Raw genomic sequence first — 21,756 nt, forward strand, 5'->3', positions numbered from 1 at the left:
ACAGCTTTAACTTTACCTTTATTCTTGAAAAAAAATATATGCACCCGCACGTGCACGTGCACACGCACACACACATTTAGAAACCATATAGAAAAAAGATTTAGTCTAATTAATGCATTCTTATTAAAGTAAAGCACTGTGATCAAAAACTTTTCTTTCATGTATAAAAAAAAGAGCAGCGATTAAACATGTTAAAAAAGTTTTTGCATTAGTAAAAGGTTAAATTAAAGCTAGAAAAAGGTAATGGAAAACTCTCATGAAGTACATTTATCATACTACACCTGAACAAGATGTCCAGCCAAGAACTTCCCCTCCTGGCATCATGGCTAGCAGGGATGCAGTTGCTGCCCACACAAGTAAATGCCTGTGCAGCTGCACCCCCTGCTCTTCAGCAACAATTGCGTGAGAACAGAACTTGTCAATCATCCTGGTCAGAACTGACCTGGATAATTTAAAGGGAAACTGAACCCAAATTTTTTTTTGTGATTCAGATTGAGCATGAAATTTTAAGCAACTTTCTAATTTACTCCTATTATCAAATTTTCTTCATTCTCTTGGTATCTTTATTTGAAATGCAAGAATGTAAGTTTAGATGCCGGCCCATTTTTGGTGAACAACCTGGGTTGTCCTTGCTGATTGGTGGATAAATTCATCCACCAATAAAAAAGTGCTATCCAGAGTTCTGAACCCAAAAAAAAAAGCTTAGATTCATTCTTTTTTTTTTTTTTAAAGATAGCAAGAGAACGAAGAAAATCTGATAATAGGAGTAAATTAGAAAGTTGCTTAAAATTGCATGCTCTTTCTGAATCACAAAAGAAAAAAATTGGGTTCAGTGTCCCTTTAACTCCAGCACCCTTGGCAGAGAGGTTAAAGGTAAATGAAACCCATATTTTTTCTTTCATGATTTAGAAATAACATTCAATTTAAATCAACTTTCTAATTTACTTCTATTATCTAATTTGCTTCATTTTCTTGATATCCTTTGCTGAAAAGCATATCTAGATAGGCTCAGTAGCTGCTGATTGGTGGCTGCCCATAGATGCCTCGTGTGATTGACTCACCCATGTGCAGTGCTATTTCTTCAACAACGTATATCTAAAGAATTAAGCAAATTAGATAATAGATGTAAAGTGGAATGTTGCTAAAAATTGTATTCTCTATCTGAATCATGAAAGAAAAATCTTGTGTTTAATGTCCCTTTAAGTAGTAACTCCCTTAAGACTGCTGCTTCTTAAAGGTACAGTAAAGTCAAAATTAAGCTTTCTTAGATTAGATAGAAATTGCAATTTTAAACAGCTTTCCAGTGTTCTTCTATTATCAAATTTACTTTGTTCTTTTGGCATCCTTTGTTGAACAGTGAATCTAGCTAGGCTCATAGTAGCTTATATTACTCTATGGCAGCAGTGTTTGCAACAGTTTACAGCACTGACACAATCAATCGTGCGAACACTGGTTATAAAGTACATTAAAATAACATTAGTTGTGTAAAGCTGGGGTTTATTTATCTTTTTTAAACAATGAAAATAAATCTTGCATCTGATTTAATGTTACAGCTTTCTTTTGGTGAGCAAGGTCAGCTATTTTAAAAAAAGGCCCTTAACACTCCCAAAATCTAAACCTTGCACTTCACAGTGAACTTCCAAATATTAATCAGTATGGGTCCTGATTCTTTCAAAATCATTTCACAAATTCTCATTGATTATCTTGAGTGATGTCTTGCTAAAGCTGTTCCCCCCAAAAAAAACCTTTAGGATGTGAGTTAAAGAGGCCAGATATGCCATCTCTATATTTAAACTCACATAACTGTCATGTGCCATAAAAAACTAAGCAACGCCGCGCTGAATTCCTGATCTTTGGGTGTCATAAATAGGACAGTAAAATAAAAAAATAAACTTAAATGGATTGGACAGAGCAGGAGATTTTAAGCAACTTTCTACTTTACTTATATTATTAATTTGGCTTATTTCACTTGGCATCTTTTGTTAAAAAGTAATCCTAGGTAATCTCACGAGCGTGCACATATCTTTAGCCATCTGGCAGCAGTATTTGTTTATTGCAGTTTGATACATTCTTGCAAACACTCTCGACCTACCTAGGTTTATTTTTCAACAAAGGATTCTGTGAGAACAAAGCCAATTTGATATTAAAAGTACATTGGAATTGTTTAAAATCGCATGCTCTTGGGTAAGCTTGGAACATGACATTTCAAATTCCCCTCAATTAGGTAGCTCCTGTTGGTTGGAAGTTTTGCCGAATCCTGCAATAAGGAATACATGCAAGCATAAATGTATAGACACCTCATGCTAGACTTTAACATATTTTTCATTTTATGGCTTATAAAGTATTTATGATACGATCTACCTATATCTTATTCTCAGCTCTGGTTGTTTTCTTTACCTTTTCTTTTATATTCCATCTTTTATTATTATACAATAAAAGTCATGCATTGTTTGTAATGGCGCATGAATAATTCTTGTGTATTTTTCTTCAATATCTCTGTGCAATATGACCTTCTACCTTCACTCAGAAAAACACTTTAATATCTGCGATACTGCTGTTCCTACACATTATTTTTTCTAGTACATATTGTAGTATTAACTGTGTTAAATACTCTGCTTGTTGTGTACTATTATATTTGTTTCAATAAAGATTTCAAATTTGAAAAAAGCATAATTTCATGCTTTATCTGAATCATTAACATTTTATTTTTTACTTTACTTTTTTGTTTTTAATTATTGAATTTATATGTAGAAAAAACAGTGGATAGATAATATGCATTATGTATACAAAAGTCAGGGTAAAATATTTAGGGCTAGATTACAAGTGGAGCACCCGTTTACGAGCGCACGTTAAATAACAAGCCATTACGAGTGGCTGATTAATGCTACTGCAAGCTCCGAAAATTAACCAGAGGTCAGACCTCTGCGTGCAAGCGATATTAGTGCTCCAATTTCTAATACCAGCGCACGATAATGTTCACTGGTATTCCAAGTAAATTGCAATGCGAGCTTGTGTTTGCATTGCTATGAAGCATTGCGCTCACAAGAGTGCGATTCCATAAGGTCCAATGGGAGCCTCGTTCTCATGCTGTCAACATTTTTTATAATAGTAATAATGATAATCAGACTATTGTATAAGAGTTATACTGGAATGCTTGACCTATGCGTGGACAGGGGACGGCACTGCTAGAGGCGAGCTGCAGCCAACAGGGGCGCATATGTACGCCGCTGTCCACTATAGCTTGATAATTTGAGCCTCATGTGTAGCCTCCTTTTGTGTTACATAACTTACTTGATCTGTAAGAAATAACAATGGCTGTACAGCAGAGCTTGACAAACCCAGGAGCCAGGGAGCCACTGACTTCTAGAATTTTACCCCTGGCTCCTAACTTTTTGGGTGCCTGACCAAATATCTATATTCAAATACCACTGTCTGGCTTCTAAAAGTATGTCTGGCTCTGAAATATTCTTATTGGCTCCGAAATTTTGAACAGATTTGTCGACCACTGCTGTACAGTATATGCTCCGGAGATAGTATTAGAAACGTGATCGATTAAAAGTACATTTGTATTATTCTGCTTAGAACAAATTCTGAATATGACTGCCGCTAGCAGCATTTGGCTCTTTTCCGAGCCGGGATTAATGTGAAAGTGCAACACACAAAGGTCTGGGCAAATCCAGATCAGATCCAGATAAAAACCAGATCTTTGTGTGTTGCACTTTCACAAAAAGAAATCTGGTTCCAAAAAGAGTTGAATGCAATGACGCCACTAGAAGTAACATTACTGATACGCATATCAACCTACTAGCCTGGCCCCTGACCTTACTAAGCCTGCCTACCTGCATGCAACCAATGCTTATGCACAATTGCGCAAAAAGTGGCAAGGGAGTTAGGGAAGAGATGCACTTGTCCCATCTTGAATGCCCCCTCACTGATTCTGTGTCTTTGATGAGGTTATGCTGCTGGGAGCCTGCTACTTACCCCACAGTGACAAAGGACAGGAGTGGTCTGGATCTAACAGTGACTGATCCAGTCACTGAAGTGCTGCCCCTTGTCAAGTGCTGCCTGGGTCCATTGGACCCACTTGGTCCCATGGTTGATCTGGCCCTGTCTACAGGTAGAAAACCCTTTATCCAAACTGCTTGGGGCCGGAAAAGGTTTGGATTTCGGCAAAGTTTGAATTTTCAAATATTTGCATCTGTTTGGAGAGGGGATAGAACCAAGTGTAAGTAACAATATCTTCTGTAAATTAGACAATATTTACATGTCATAGTACAGCTTATACATGTAACTAAAGGTAGTTTTATATCATGTTTTTATAGTTGTGTGACTTGCAGGCAGGGTTAATAGTAATTTGTGATAACTTTATTTAAAAAAAAAAAAAATAATGAAAAAGTTTGGATTTTGGAATTCCAGATTTGGGAATATGTAACTGCAATTTGCACCTTACTAAAAGCACAAATTTGGCTTTCTTAAGTATTTTTTTAAAAATTTGTGCAAATAAAAGTTATATTTTAACAAAATATTAATGGATATATAAAATACTGCACACCCATTTTTTTCTTGTGTTAAGACTTTCTTTCAAATTGTACTCTCCAATTTAGGGGCAGATTAGTGTATCTAAATATAGCATTTTTAGTCTACAATACACCTCTATTCATAAGAATTAAATACAGGATATTCTAAGTGTAACCAACGATAATTTATTTTGTTTCAATTTGTATAGTGTTTACATAACTTTTTAATAGCCTATACTTAAAGGGACAGTCTACTACAGAATTTGTATTGTTTAAAAAGATAGATAATCCCTTTATTACTCATTCCCCAGTTTTGCACAATCAACACTGTTATATTAATACACTTTTTACCTCTGTGATTACCTTGTATCTTAGCCTCTGCAGACCGCCCCATTTTTTTTTCCAGTTCTTTTGACGGACATGCTTATTGCCAATCAGTGCTGACTCATAAATAACTCCACAGGAGTGAGCACAATGTCTATCTGTCTATATGGCACACATGGACTAGTGTTGTCTAGCTGTGAGTGAAAAACTGTCAAAATGCACTGAGATAAGGGACTAAAACTTAGCATATGAGCCTACCTAGTCTTAGCTTTCAACAAAGAATGCCAAGAAAACAAAGCAAATTTAATGATAAAAGTAAATTAGAGAATTGTTTTAAATTACATGCCTTATCTGAATCATGATTGGCTAATTTTGACTAGCCTGTGCCTTTAAGTAAGGAAACTTTCAATATAGGTAGGGATACCACATGCAAAATCAGCAATTTCAAATGCAGAAGTAAGGGTAAATGAGCTATTTGTAAACTAGATAATATGCTCAGTCAGATAAAATGGATCATTTGGAACAAATTTAAAGGGGAGAAAATTTTGGGCTAAACTGTGCCTTTAACCCTTGCATTACTATTATTATGCTATACACAAACCAAAAACCACAAAGTTCTCAGTGGTAAATAAAATTCATTGGAATCTGACATGTTTGGCTGTTAATATTCTCTTTGATTATAAACAGATTCCATTTAATCACAGCTTGAATGTTATAGTAGTATATTCCAATGCCTACTATATATACTGTAGTATAGCATTTATCAAAGCTTTTTTTTAGTTGTTATTCAACAATTAAATTGACATTCATGTTAAGAGACAATAAATAATAAAATCTGTACATGAATCTACAGTGCTTTTAATTTACAAATTATGTAACTGTGGATTAAATCAAATTATTATACTGGCTTTACTTCTGCCCTCTGCCCCTTTCTAAATATTGCTGTGTTAAAAAATGAAGTATAGAGCCATTTTACTTTATGGGGTCAATTTATCAAGTTCCGTACAGAGCTTGATGCCCCCTGAAGGCTTGCCGGAAACAGAAGTTATGAAGCTGCGGTCTAAACACCGCTGCTCCATAACTTGTCCGCCTGCTCTGAGGCGGGGGACATAAATCAACCCGATCGAATACGATCGGGTTGATTGACACCCCCTGCTAGCGGCCCATTGGCCTTGAATCTGCAGGGGGCGGTATTGCACCAGCAGTTCACACGAACTGCCGGTGCAATGATAAATGCCGACAGTGTATGCTGTCGGCATTTCTCAATGTGCAGTGGACATGATACGCTACATCGTATCATGTCCGTCCGCACAATAATAAATTGACCCCTATATCAAGGATTAAATTGGTGCACCTGGTCTTGGCAGAGGAACTTTGCATATGTAGTTTGTCTGCAATATCATTGAGTAAAGCTCTGCTGTGCATGTGTGAGCAGGCTTCAATTCTTATTGCAAGGACATGTGACACAGCTTCTTATTGGCTATACTCGATGCTATGTCCCAAAAGAATTTTTTTTTTAAGGGGTTAAGCTGTGATAAAGGTAAACATAATCTTTATTCAATTAAATTCTCACACATAAATTTAAGGGGAAAAAAACATACTATATAAATGACCTGAACAGATTTAAATTCTTTGTTTGGAACTTTTAAACTTTAGTATCACTACTAACTTTCATGATTTAGACATACAATACTATACAATTAACAAATTACTTATTTTCTTAAATGTATCCCTTTCTCTTGGTATCCTTTGTTGGTTGAAATGTAGCTCCATTTCGTGAGGGGATATCTAGATAGCTTACATTTATATAAAGTACTATAGGACAGCTGTGTTTGCAGTGTATGTAATAAAACTATACATAAAGTTTTCACAACGTTTTTAAATTTGTACACTCTGAATCAGCACTGTTTCATTTTATCTTTGGTGTCCCTTTAAAAGATTAGCCAAACTTTTCTCCTAAACCCACAATAAGCAGATACATTTGTATGACAATTTACATCATAGCTATAAACAAATGTGTGCTGTAAATATTTTTTAAGACTTTTTTTTTGTTTTAAAATGTGGTAATTATAATGTCAGGCTGTTGACAAGGTAGTAGAACCCTCTAAAGAAAAACTCCTAAGTAATCTCTTTCCCATGCCTTCAATCAACAGAGCCTCAATCAGGCAGAGAGCCTCAGGCCACTACGACGCACAAAAAGAAGATGGGTGCTAAGTACCATAGTCTTAGAAGAGAACGATGTTGGGCCCTTCCCAAAAATTGCAGGAGAGGTAAGAACGAAACCTTTCAAACCAAGTGATAGTATTCCTCTTAACAAGTAGTGAGACTTTGTTACAGCACAAACTATAATTATTGTATTTAGAAAGAGAACACTTTGCAGGTTCCGTTTTTCACTGGTTTCTGGGCAAAATAAATTAACTTTTTAGCTTTCATGCATTTGGCATTTTCTGTTGCTTTTCCTTGCAAAAGAACTTTCTAACATGTTTAACTGCTGCTGTTTTATATGCCGAAAATATTTGTCTTACTCCTACATTGATTTGTCTTACTCGTACATTTAGAGGATGTTTTGCAACTCATTTTGAAAAAAATCAGACAAACAAACAAAAACATTTTATTAAATTGAGAACTAAACTGATGATATAGTATACTCTAGGGCAAAGACTAGTCATTGGCCCTAAAAAAAACACTAAAATGATCTTATTCTTCTCTCATTTTCAGCTGTTCAATGATCAAGCAGCCAACATGAGCATTAAATATCTAATCAGCGGCCCTGGCGTGGATGAATTTCCAGAGGTTGGCTTATTCACTATCGACGATCTCAATGGCGTTGTCTACGTTCACCGCTCAATTGATAGGGAGAAGACACCTCTCTTTGTGGTAAACCTAAACATGAGAAACAAACATACTAATCACTCTCATAAAACGTTTTCTTCCTTAGGCTACGTAACACGGCCAAGTTTGTTACACAATGACACTCATTATCTTAGGGAATAATGTGTTGGCTTTGTTAATCTTACAATAAGGCATAGCACCTGTTTTCTGATTTAAAAAACACAATTTATGCTTACCTGATAAATTTATTTCTCTTGTGGTGTATCCAGTCCACGGATCATCCATTACTTGTGGGATATTCTCATTCCCAACAGGAAGTTGCAAGAGGACACCCACAGCAGAGCTGCTATATAGCTCCTCCCCTAACTGCCATATCCAGTCATTCGACCGAAAACACGCAGAGAAAGGAGAAACCATAGGGTGCAGTGGTGACTGTAGTTTAAATGAAAAAATTACCTGCCTTAAAATGACAGGGCGGGCCGTGGACTGGATACACCACAAGAGAAATAAATGTATCAGGTAAGCATAAATTGTGTTTTCTCTTGTAAGGTGTATCCAGTCCACGGATCATCCATTACTTGTGGGATACCAATACCAAAGCTAAAGTACACGGATGAAGGGAGGGACAAAGCAGGTACTTAAACGGAAGGTACCACTGCCTGTAAAACCTTTCTCCCAAAAATAGCCTCCGAAGAAGCAAAAGTATCAAATTTGTAGAATTTTGAAAAAGTATGAAGCGAAGACCAAGTCGCCGCCTTGCAAATCTGTTCAACAGAAGCCTAATTTTTAAAGGCCCAAGTGGAAGCCACAGCTCTAGTAGAATGAGCTGTAATCCTTTCAGGAGGCTGCTGGCCAGCAGTCTCATAGGCTAAGCGGATTATGCTTCTTAGCCAAAAAGAAAGAGAGGTTGCCGAAGCCTTTTGACCTCTCCTCTGTCCAGAGTAGACAACAAACAAAGCAGATGTTTGACAAAAATCTTTAGTAGCTTGTAAGTAAAACTTTAAAGCACGAACCAAAAACAGAACTTTCCGAGATAAAAGTTTGATATCTATGGAATGAAGAGGTTCAAACGGAACTCCTTGAAGAACCTTAAGAACCAAATTTAAGCTCCATGGGGGAGCAACAGGTTTAAACATAGGCTTGATTCTAACCAAAGCCTGACAAAATGCCTGAACGTCTGGAACATCTGCCAGACGCTTGTGAAAAAGAATAGACAGAGCAGAAATCTGTCCTTTTAAGGAACTAGCTGACAATCCTTTTTCCAAACCATCTTGGAGAAAAGATAATATCCTGGGAATCCTAACCCTTGGATTCACACCAATAAAGATATGTACGCCATATTTTATGGTAAATTTTCCTGGTGACAGGCTTTCATGCCTGTATTAAGGTATCAATGACTGACTCGGAGAAGCCACGCTTTGATAAAATCAAGCGTTCAATCTCCAGGCAGTCAGTCTCAGAGAAATTAGATTTGGATGGTTGAAAGGACACTAAAGTAGAAGGTCCTGTCTCAGAGGCAGAGTCCATGGTGGAAAGGATGACATGTCCACCAGATCTGCATACCAGGTCCTGCGTGGCCACGCAGGCGCTATCAAAATCACTGATGCTCTCTCCTGCTTGACCTTGGCAATCAGTCGAGGGAGCAGAGGAAATGGTGGAAACACATAAGCCAGGTTGAAAGACCAGGGTGCTGCTAGAGCATCTATTAGCGTCTCCTTGGGATCCCTGGACCTGGATCCGTAACAAGGAAGCTTGGCGTTCTAGCGAGACGCCATGAGATCCAGTTCTGGTTTGCCCCAACGATGAATCAATTGTGCAAACACCTCCGGATGGAGTTCCCACTCTCCCGGATGAAAAGTCTGACGACTTAAAAAATCCGCCTCCCAGTTCTCTACACCTGGGATATGGATAGCTGATAGGTGGCAAGAGTGAGTCTCTGCCCAGCGAATTATTTTTGAGACTTCTAACATCGCTAGGGAACTTCTTGTTCCCCCTTGATGGTTGATGTAAGCCACAGTCGTGATGTTGTCCGACTGAAATCTGATGTACCTCAGAGTTGCTAACTGAGGCCAAGCCTGAAGAGCATTGAATATCGCTCTTCCAGAACATTTATTGGAAGGAGTGTCTCCTCCTGAGTCCATGATCCCTGAGCCTTCAGGGAGTTCCAGACTGCACCCCAACCTAGAAGGCTGGCATCTGTTGTTACAATTGTCCAATCTGGCCTGCGAAAGGTCATACCTTTGGACAGATGGACCCGAGATAGCCACCAGAGAAGAGAATCCCTGGTCTCTTGATCCAGATTTAGTAGAGGGGACAAATCTGTGTAATCCCCGTTCCACTGACTGAGCATGCATAGTTGCAGCGGTCTGAGATGTAGGCGTGCAAACGGCACTATGTCCATTGCCGCTAACATTAAGCCGATTACTTCCATGCACTGAGCCACCGAAGGGCGCGGAATGGAATGAAGAACACGGCAGGAATTTAGAAGCTTTGATAACCTGGACTCCGTCAGGTAAATTTTCATTTCTACAGAATCTATCAGAGTCCCTAGGAAGGAAACTCTTGTGAGTGGGGATAGAGAACTCTTTTCCTCGTTCACTTTCCACCCATGTGATCTCAGAAATGCCAGTACTACGTCCGTATGAGACTTGGCAATTTGGAAGTTTGACGCTTGTATCATTATGTCGTCTAAATAAGGGGCCACTGCTATGCCCCACAGCCTTAGGACCGCCAGAAGCGACCCTAGAACCTTTGTAAAGATTCTTGGGGCTGTAGCTAATCCAAAGGGAAGAGCTACAAACTAGTAATGCCTGTCTAGAAAGGCAAACCTGAGAAACCGATAATGATCTTTGTTATCGGAATGTGAAGATAAGCATCCTTTAAATCCACTGTAGTCATATATTGACCCTCCTGGATCATAGGTAGGATGGTACGAATAGTTTCCATCTTGAATGATGGAACTCTGAGGAATTTGTTTAAGATCTTTAGATCCAAAATTGGTCTGAAGGTTCCTTCTTTTTTGGGAACCACAAACAGATTTGAGTAAAAACCCTGTCCCTGTTCCTCCTTTGGAACTGGATGGATCACTCCCATAACTAGGAGGTCTCATACACATTTTAAGAATGCCTCTCTCTTTATCTGGTTTGCAGATAATTGTGAAAGGTGAAATCTCCCTTTTGGGGGGGAAGCTTTGAAGTCCAGAAGATATCCCTGGGATATATTTTCCAACACCCAGGGATCCTGGACATCTCTTGCCCACGCCTGGGCGAAGAGCAAAAGTCTGCCCCCTACTAGATCCGTTACCGGATAGGAGGCCGTTCCTTCATGCTGTGTTAGAGGCAGCAGCAGGCTTTTTGGCCTGCTTACCTTTGTCCCAGGTCTGGTTTGGTCTCCAGACCGTCTTGGACTGAGCAAAAGTTCCCTCTTGTTTGCATTAGAGGAAGTTGATGCCACACTTGCCTTGAATTTTCAAAAGGCACGAAAATTAGACTGTTTGGCCCTTGATTTGGACCTGTCCTGAGGAAGGGCATGACCTTTTCCTCCAGTGATATCAGCAATAATCTCCTTCAAACCAGGCCCGAATAGGGTCTGCAACTTGAAGGGAATGTTAAGCAGCTTAGATTTTGAAGTCACGTCAGCTGACCATGATTTAAGCCATAGCGCCCTGCGCGCCTGTATAGCAAAACCAGAATTCTTAGCCGTTAGTTTAGTCAAATGAACAATGGCATCAGAAAACAAAGGAATTGGCTAGCTTAAAGGGACAGTTAACACCAGAATTTTTGTTGTTTTAAAAGATAGATAATCCATTTATTACCCATTCCCCAGTTTTGCATAACCAACACAGTTATAATAATATACTTTTTACCTCTGTGATTAACTTGTATCTAAGCATCTTCTGACAAACCCCTGATCACATGACATTTTATTTATTATCTATTGACTTTCATTTTAGCCAATTAGTGCAGTGTCTGCCACAATCCACGGGCATGCTTACAATGTTATCTATAGGGTTTACCTGAACTAGCTCTCCCCTGCTGTGAAAAGCAAATACAAAGCATGTGATTAGAGGCGGCCTTCAAGGGCTTAGAAATTATAATATGAGCCTTCCTAGGTTAAGCTTTCAATTAAGATCACCAAAAGAACAAAGAAAAATTGGTGATTAAAGTAAATTGGAAAGTTGTTTAAAATTACATGCCCTATTTGAAATATGAAAGTTTTTTTTGGACTTGACTGTCCCTTTAAGTGCTCTAAGCTTGCCAAGTTTGTCATCCAATGGAGTCGCTACCTGTAAAGCCTCTTCCAGAGACTCAAACCAGAACGCTGCAGCAGCAGTGACAGGAGCAATGCATGCAAGGGGCTGTAGGATAAAACCTTATTGAATAAACATTTTCTTAAGGTAACCTTCTAATTTTTTATCCATTGGATCTAAAAAAACACAACTGTCCTCGACAGGGATAGTAGTACGCTTTGCTAAAGTAGAAACTGCTCCCTCCACCTTAGGAACTGTCTGTCATAAGTCCCGTGTGGTGGCGTCTATTGGAAACATTTTTCTAAAAATAGGAGGGGAAGAGAACGTCATACCTGGTCTATCCCATTCCTTATTAATAATTTCTTTAAACCTTTCAGGTATTGGAAAAACATCAGTACACACCGGCACTGCATAGTATTTATCCAGTCTACACAATTTCTCTGGCACTGCAATTGTATCACAGTCATTCAGAGCAGCTAAAACCTCCCTGAGAAACACGCGGAGGTGTTCAAGCTTAAATTTAAATGTAGAAATATCAGAATCAGGTTGCATCATCTTTCCTGAGTCAGAAACATCACCCACAGACTGAAGCTCTCCTTCCTCAGCTTCTGCATATTGTGAGGCAGTATCAGACATGGTTCTTAAAGTGTCAGTATGCTCTGCATTTCGTCTAACCCCAGAGCTATCTTGCTTACCTCTAAATTCAGGTAGTCTGGCTAATACTGCTGACAGTGTATTATCCATGACTGCCGCCATCTCTTGTAAAGTAATCCCTATGGGTGCCCTAGATGTAATTGGCGCCATTTGAGCGTGAGTCCCTTGAGCAGGAGTCAAAGGATCTGACACGTGGGGAGAGTTAGTCGGCATAACTTCCCCCTCATCAGATTCCTCTGGTGATTATTTTTTTTTAAAGACAGAATATGATCTTTATTGCTTAAAGTGAAATCAGTACATTTGGTACACATTCTAAGAGGGGGTTCCACCATGGCTTTTAAACATAATGAACAAGGAGTTTCCTCTATGTCAGACATGTTTGTACAGACTAGCAATGAGACTAGCAAGCTTGGAAAACACTTTAAATCAAGTTAACAAGTAAATATAAAAAACGGTATTGTGCCTTTAAGAGAAACAAATTTTGTCAAAATTTGAAAAACAGTGAAAAAAGGCAGTAAATGAAACGAAATTTTTACAGTGTATGTAATAAGTTAACAGAGCATTGCACCCACTTGCAAATGGATGATTAACCCCTTAATTCAAAAAACGGATAAAAAAACAAAACGATATAGACGTTTTTTAACAGACACAACAAACTGCCACAGCCTGCTGTGGCCCTACCTTCCTCAATAAACGACTTTGGAAAGCCTTTGAGCCCTTTAGAGATGTCCTATAGCATACAGGGGACTCCTGAGGGAAGCTGGATGTCACAGTTTGTAATTTTAACTGCACCAACTGTAACTTTTATACTAAAACAGTGGAAAGCCTCAGGAAACTGTTTCTAGGCAAAATTTAAGCCAGCAATGTGGAAAAAACTAGGCCCCAATAAAGTTTTATCACCAAAGCATATATAAAAACGATTAAACATGCCAGCAAACGTTTTATATTGCAATTTTAAAAGGGTATTACTGCACATACCTCATAGCAGAGTAACCTGCACGCCATTCTCCCGCTGAAGTTACCTCTCTCCTCAGACATATGTGAGAATAGCAATGTATCTTAGTTACAACCTGCTAAGATCATAGAAACCTCAGGCAGATTCTTCTTCTATTTACTGCCTGGGATAAAATAGTACAACTCCGGTACCATTTAAAATAACAAACTTTTGATTGAAGATAAAAAACTAACTATTTTTCACCACTCTCTCTTACTACCTTCCATGCGTGTTGAGAGTTGCAAGAGAATGACTGGATATGGCAGTTAGGGGAGGAGCTATATAGCAGCTCTGCTGTGGGTGTCCTCTTGCAACTTCCTGTTGGGAATGAGAATATCCCACAAGTAATGGATGATCCGTGGACTGGATACACCTTACAAGAGAAATAATGTCTCACTCTCCCTATTACACAACCTCCTTATTCAGTATTTAGATATTTTTTTTCTGTGAAACCAGATAAGATTTTTCTTGGTTAAAGTTGTTTCTGTCTGACATCATAAAAAGGGATATAACAAGGGAAAGAATAATTATATAAGTATAAACATTTTAAATAACACGTAAAATATAATTGGATACAATTAAAAATAATAACAAATCGTGTATTAGATTAGTTATGTTAATTTAAGGATGTTAAGTAATTTTGCCACAAGCTATATTTAAAATAATATACAATTTGTTATACTCTAAATCAGCTGTCGCCAACCAGTGGTCCATGGACCACTGGTGGTCCACGAGAAGATGTTGGTGGTCCTTGACACCATCAAGCAGGAATTAATCTCCCCTGATGGTGTCACCCCATCGTGCTGTAACTCCCTACAGTGCCTGGCTGGACATCAGTGAAAATCAACAGAGCAGGAGTTAAATTACAATCTATCTACGAACGTTGCATAGTACTGCACAACTTGCGTAGCTATATTGTATTAACTCCTCCCATCCGGCGCACTGCTCAGAGGAAGATGCTTCCATTCTAAAGCCGGCAGAGGTTGGTACAGTCTTGTTTTGAAATAATGGAATTAAAGTATATATAAAAAAAGAAAATCTTAAAAAAAAAAAATCTCTTATTTAATTTATTTTCTTCCCTTTACCTGTCCCTTTGTAGTAGTTTTCCTTCAGATGGACTTACATCACTGTTTGTCTTCCTCCCCTCCATCTTCTTTTTTATTTTTATTAAATATTAATCATTTTTCATTCTAATAATTTTCCCGCCCACAAAGCCATTCCACCTGAATTCCAGTAATTGCCACTCAGCAGATCAGCCATATCCCACCAGTATTAAAGTAATTGCCAGTAACATCAGTTGTGGTTAGCTCACATCCATATTGATAGCTTTTTTATATAAACTTAATGTATGACTCCAATGTCTGTCCATGATCATAAGAACTTTAGAATAATTCCTAACTGGGGAGGTAACTTTGAAGTCGTGTGGTCCTTTTAAACATATTTCTTTTTTTCCCACTTTCTGCCTCTCTGTTTCCAGCTCAAAAGTTGGCACTCACCCTTCATCTGTCATTTGGAAGTACTCTCTCCAAAAAATATTTCTTAAAATTATGTAAATATATACTAGTTATGTACAGTGTGTATGTATATGTGTATATATATATATATATATATATATATATATATATATATATATTATAGAGGTTTGTACTTATAAAAAAAAAATCATGTTTGTGGTCCACGGGATTCAAAATTGTGAGTTTAGTGGTCCCTTAGGTCCGAAAGATTGGCGACCACTGCTCTAAATGATTAATTTATAATATATACATATGTATATATGTCTAGTTAAAGGGATAGAAGCCAAAATTAAACTTGCAGAATCTAGACAGAGCATGTACTTTTAAGACAAATTTAAATTCACTTCTATTTTCATATGCACTTTGTTCTCTTGCTATCCATTTTTGAAAACAAATATGTACATATCCTACACTACTGGGACTAACTAGATGTGTTCCGTTAGGTTCCAGTGGTGAATTGATTCTTCAGCAAAGGATAACATGAAAATTAAGCAAATTTGATAGTAGAAGTAAACTGGAAAGTTGTTTAAAATTGTATGTTGTATCTGGATCATGAAAAAATAGGGTTTCATATCCCTTTAAATATTCTTGAGACTAGAACTACCTTAGCCTTTCCAAAACTTTATTCCTGAGTCCTAAGATTCCAGCTAGTGTGTTCACATATTCAGTGGCCTGGGGAGTTGTCCAAATGCATCATTTTAGAGCTTGTTTAAATATTGAGGCATGTTAAAGTGACAGTAAATCCTAGCGTTTGGGAAACACTAGGATTTACCAGTGAAACAAATAAAAGGGACTTTTAATCATTAAGTATAAAATACTTCATGCTGAAAGTTGCTTTATTTGTCTGAACTGTTCATCGCGCTGAGCTCCTCAGACCGACCACTGCAAAACACTATTTTGCTTTTGAGGTGACGTTTCCTCCTCTTAGCTTATAGCCGTTTGGGCTAGCTGGCGCCATGCCGGATACCTAGCACGCTATTGGTTAAGATCACCTCCCAGCAAAATAGCTTTCTGCCGTGAGCTGCCTGAGGCAATCAGCACGCCAAATGCTGCAGACAAATAAAGGAACTTTCAGCAGGAAGTATTTTATATAGGAAAGTTCCCTTTTTTTTACTGCATTGGTAAATCCTAGGGTTTCATGAACGCTAGGATTTACCATCACTTTAGTGAATTTTAAATGTTCTGAAGACATCTATTGAAACTAAGGTGACAAATTCAACAATATTTAATTATGTAGTATCAGAATTTCCTATTCTAGCTTAGAGAATATTTTTGTTCTAGAATTTTAAATATATGTTTCGTATTATATTTCTGAATCTCTGTACTTTAAAAACATATATACAGGTGCGCTTTGACGTTGCTGAAAGAGTATCTGGAAAGATAGTGGATAGATCCCTCATTTTTAATGTTGAAATTAAGGATAAAAATGATAATGCGCCTGAGTTCACTCAAAAGGAGTATAATATTCCGTTGAAGGAAACTTTTAATCTAGGTAAGTAGGATATTATGAATACAAAATCATTTACACTGACAAATGTATGCAATGTTTATTAAAAATAAAAAAATAATATATTTTATTTATTATATATATTTTTTTTTACAAGCTTAAAGCATTTTCTGGGGATGTAAGGTGTCTTAAAATATTGCTAGAACAAAAAAATAACACTGAGTAACAATGTGTAACAATTTGTAACAATATGTAATGAAGGATAAGGGATATACGGTGCGGTGTTTTCCATCTTCGTTATAGCGAAAACTCTGCTAGGATTTTCATTTTTGTGCTTGTCGGATTGCACTGATATTAAAAGTTCAAAGTAAAACAATTTTTTTCTAGCAAAATTACACAAAAAGCCGAAATTCGAATATTGCGATCGCATTTTCGCATTCCTCCATAGAAGTAAATGGAGAAAAAAAGTGGAAACCCGACATGAAATATCTGAAAATAGTAAGCACATCTGTTACCATAAAACCAGATCAATACAAATACAATAGTTCAATAGTACCAAAAATTCCTACTTACAAGAAAATACCTCAATCATATGAGGTAAGACTACGGCCCAGATACATCAGACAGTTGAAGTTCACACAGCGATTTTCCAGAGGTAGGAAGGAGAATTCCCTTCAGTAAAGTGCTGCAGCAGGAGGTTGGAAGGTGGCAACGACCGCTTATAGACCCTCCAGTAGCTCAATTAGGGAATCTTCCTCAATATATTATCATTCAAACTGTGTCAGAGAATTTGTCGCTGACAGGTTAAGTGGGCGTAGTCCCTATAGAATAAAGCCCCGCTGTCATATATATATCTATACTATAATCGCGTTTGTAACGTGTCTGTCGCAGTCGGCAGTTGCACACGCATCTTCAAGGAATGTTGGCAGCGCGAGGTAGCCAACAGAATGTTGGCTGCACGTGCAGTCAAAAGAATTTACGTGGATGCAGCAAAGCTGCATCCAGGTGGATTCTGAAAATGGCAGGGTGGGTAAAGAATCCAGGGGCAATGGGTAGTTTAGGTTTATTAGTGTTAGTTTTATTTTATTTTGGGGGGTTTGGTGGGTGGGGGGTTTTACTTTTAAGAGGGACTTTGTTTATTTTTAATGTAAAAGAGCTTATTTCTTTAGGGCAATGCCCTTCAAAAAGCCCCTATAAGGGCTATTGGTAGTTTAGTATTAGATTAGGGGGTGTTTTTATTTTGGGGGGGATTTTTTATTTTTATAGGGGTATTAGTTTAGGTTTAATTTTATTGTTTTGGATAGCTTTGTTTATTTTTTTCTGTATTTTTACTTTTTTATTTTTTGTAGCTTGGGGGGTTACACTTTTAACATATAGACTGCCCTCTGGGCAGGCTTATCAACTAGTATATACTGTATATATAATTGTCAAAGCGGATCCAGCACTCACTTTTAAATTTCTGATATAATAGCCGGGGTGCACTTCAAATCCATAATACAGACCCATCCATTTCAAGAAGGCACTCTCCGTTTTGCAAACAAGTTATTCTTTTATTGAATTAACATTTTCGGGTCTCCCCCTTCCTCAGATTCACACAGAAAAATAAGCATATAGAGTTCCCCATAATAATAAAAAATACAAAGAACAAAAAATAGCAAAGATTTTGCCGAGCCTTTTTATCTTTGCTATTTTTTATTCTTTGTATTTTTTTTTACATCCTGGGTCATCGTAGGTACTCAGACGCAGTTGCGAGATGAGTACGCTGTGACGGTGATGGGTATCTCTATAAGGAAGAGGAAAGCTTTTTTTACTGTGTGAATCTGAGGAAGGGGGAGACCCCGGAAACGTTTATTTAATAAAAGAATAACTTGTTTGCAAAATGGAGAGTGCCTTCTTTAAATGGGTGGGTATATATATCTATATATATATATCTATATCTATATCTATATATATATATATATATATATATATATATATATATATATATATATATCTATATATATATATATATTATATATATATATATATATATATATATTTATATATATATATATATATATATATATATATATATATATATACAGGGAGTGTAGAATTATTAGGCAAATGAGTATTTTGACCACATCATCCTCTTTATGCATGTTGTCTTACTCCAAGCTGTATAGGCTCGAAAGCCTACTACCAATTAAGCATATTAGGTGATGTGCATCTCTGTAATGAGAAGGGGTGTGGTCTAATGACATCAACACTCTATATCAGGTGTGCATAATTATTAGGCAACTTCCTTTCCTTTGGCAAAATGGGTCAAAAGAAGGACTTGACAGGCTCAGAAAAGTAAAAAATAGTGAGATATCTTGCAGAGGGATGCAGCACTCTTAAAATTGCAAAGCTTCTGAAGCGTGATCATCGAACAATCAAGCGTTTCATTCAAAATAGTCAACAGGGTCGCAAGAAGCGTGTGGAAAAACCAAGGCGCAAAATAACTGCCCATGAACTGAGAAAAGTCAAGCGTGCAGCTGCCAAGAGCCACCAGTTTGGCCATATTTCAGAGCTGCAACATCACTGGAGTGCCCAAAAGCACAAGGTGTGCAATACTCAGAGACATGGCCAAGGTAAGAAAGGCTGAAAGACGACCACCACTGAACAAGACACACAAGCTGAAACGTCAAGACTGGGCCAAGAAATATCTCAAGACTGATTTTTCTAAGGTTTTATGGACTGATGAAAGGAGAGTGAGTCTTGATGGGCCAGATGGATGGGCCCGTGGCTGGATTGGTAAAGGGCAGAGAGCTCCAGTCCGACTCAGACGCCAGCAAGGTGGAGGTGGAGTACTGGTTTGGGCTGGTATCATCAAAGATGAGCTTGTGGGGCCTTTTCGGGTTGAGGATGGAGTCAAGCTCAACTCCCAGTCCTACTGCCAGTTTCTGGAAGACACCTTCTTCAAGCAGTGGTACAGGAAGAAGTCTGCATCCTTCGAGAAAAACATGATTTTCATGCAGGACAATGCTCCATCACATCGTCCAAGTACTCCACAGCGTGGCTGGCAAGAAAGGGTATAAAAGAAGAAAATCTAATGACATGGCCTCCTTGTTCACCTGATCTGAACCCCATTGAGAACCTGTGGTCCATCATCAAATGTGAGATTTACAAGGAGGGAAAACAGTACACCTCTCTGAACAGTGTCTGGGAGGCTGTGGTTGCTGCTGCACGCAATGTTGATGGTGAACAGATAAAAACACTGACAAAATCTATGGATGGCAGGCTTTTGAGTGTCCTTGCAAAGAAAGGTGGCTATATTGGTCACTGATTTGTTTTTGTTTTGTTTTTGAATGTCAGAAATGTATATTTGTGAATGTTGAGATGTTATATTGGTTTCACTGGTAAAAATAAATAATTGAAATGGGTATATATTTGTTTTTTGTTAAGTTGCCTAATAATTATGCACAGTAATAGTCACCTGCACACACAGATATCCCCCTAAAATAGCTATAACTAAAAACAAACTAAAAACTACTTCCAAAACTATTCAGCTTTGATATTAATGAGTTTTTGGGGTTCATTGAGAACATGGTTGTTGTTCAATAATAAAATTAATCCTCAAAAATACAACTTGCCTAATAATTCTGCACTCCCTGTATATGTATATATATATATATATATATATATATATATATATATATATATATATATACATACTGTATATATACAGGGAGTGCAGAATTATTAGGCAAGTTGTATTTTTGAGGATAAATTTTATTATTGAACAACAACCATGTTCTCAATGAACCCAAGAAACTCATTAATATCAAAGCTGAATAGTTTTGGAAGTAGTTTTTAGTTTGTTTTTAGTTATAGCTATTTTAGGGGGATATCTGTGTGTGCAGGTGACTATTACTGTGCATAATTATTAGGCAACTTAACAAAAAAACAAATATATACCCATTTCAATTATTTATTTTTACCAGTGAAACCAATATAACATCTCAACATTCACAAATATACATTTCTGACATTCAAAAACAAAACAAAAACAAATCAGTGACCAATATAGCCACCTTTCTTTGCAAGGACACTCAAAAGCCTGCCATCCATGGATTCTGTCAGTGTTTTGATCTGTTCACCATCAACATTGCGTGCAGCAGCAACCACAGCCTCCCAGACACTGTTCAGAGAGGTGTACTGTTTTCAATCCTTGTAAATCTCACATTTGATGATGGACCACAGGTTCTCAATGGGGTTCAGATCAGGTGAACAAGGAGGCCATGTCATTAGATTTTCTTCTTTTATACCCTTATATACCAGCCACGCTGTGGAGTACTTGGACGCATGTGATGGAGCATTGTCCTGCATGAAAATCATGTTTTTCTTGAAGGATGCAGACTTCTTCCTGTACCACTGCTTGAAGAAGGTGTCTTCCAGAAACTGGCAGTAGGACTGGGAGTTGAGCTTGACTCCATCCTCAACCCGAAAAGGCCCCACAAGCTCATCTTTGATGATACCAACCCAAACCAGTACTCCACCTCCACCTTGCTGGCGTCTGAGTCGGACTGGAGCTCTCTGCCCTTTACCAATCCAGCCACGGGCCCATCCATCTGGCCCATCAAGACTCACTCTCATTTCATCAGTCCATAAAACCTTAGAAAAATCAGTCTTGAGATATTTCTTGGCCCAGTCTTGACGTTTCAGCTTGTGTGTCTTGTTCAGTGGTGGTCGTCTTTCAGCCTTTCTTACCTTGGCCATGTCTCTGAGTATTGCACACCTTGCGCTTTTGGGCACTCCAGTGATGTTGCAGCTCTGAAATATGGCCAAACTGGTGGCAAGTGGCATCTTGGCAGCTGCACGCTTGACTTTTCTCAGTTCATGGGCAGTTATTTTGCGCCTTGGTTTTTCCACACGCTTCTTGTGACCCTGTTGACTATTTTGAATGAAACGCTTGATTGTTCGATGATCACGCTTCAGAAGCTTTGCAATTTTAAGAGTGCTGCATCCCTCTGCAAGATATCTCACTATTTTTTACTTTTCTGAGCCTGTCAAGTCCTTCTTTTGACCCATTTTGCCAAAGGAAAGGAAGTTGCCTAATAATTATGCACACCTGATATAGGGTGTTGATGTCATTAGACCACACCCCTTCTCATTACAGAGATGCACATCACCTAATATGCTTAATTGGTAGTAGGCTTTCGAGCCTATACAGCTTGGAGTAAGACAACATGCATAAAGAGGAT

At 37.9% G+C, this 21,756-nt stretch overlaps 1 protein-coding gene and 1 long non-coding RNA gene across 2 annotated transcripts in view; one reads left to right on the forward strand and one right to left on the reverse strand.

Moving 5' to 3' along the window:
• Positions 1-21,756, forward strand: part of CDH26 (cadherin 26) — a 238,884-nt gene that overhangs the window by 107,280 nt on the left and 109,848 nt on the right. Inside the window, exons 3-5 of the mRNA XM_053705610.1 lie at positions 6,995-7,111; positions 7,560-7,718; positions 16,429-16,576. Of these exons, the coding sequence (XP_053561585.1) occupies positions 6,995-7,111; positions 7,560-7,718; positions 16,429-16,576 (424 nt within the window). The remainder of the gene's footprint in view (positions 1-6,994; positions 7,112-7,559; positions 7,719-16,428; positions 16,577-21,756) is intronic.
• Positions 4,681-21,756, reverse strand: part of LOC128652738 (uncharacterized) — a 56,648-nt gene continuing 39,572 nt past the window's right edge. The window contains exon 2 of the long non-coding RNA XR_008401300.1: positions 4,681-7,724. This is a non-coding gene — a long non-coding RNA (uncharacterized LOC128652738). The remainder of the gene's footprint in view (positions 7,725-21,756) is intronic.

This window comes from Bombina bombina, chromosome 1, assembly GCF_027579735.1.
Source record: "Bombina bombina isolate aBomBom1 chromosome 1, aBomBom1.pri, whole genome shotgun sequence".
NCBI lineage: Eukaryota > Metazoa > Chordata > Amphibia > Anura > Bombinatoridae > Bombina > Bombina bombina.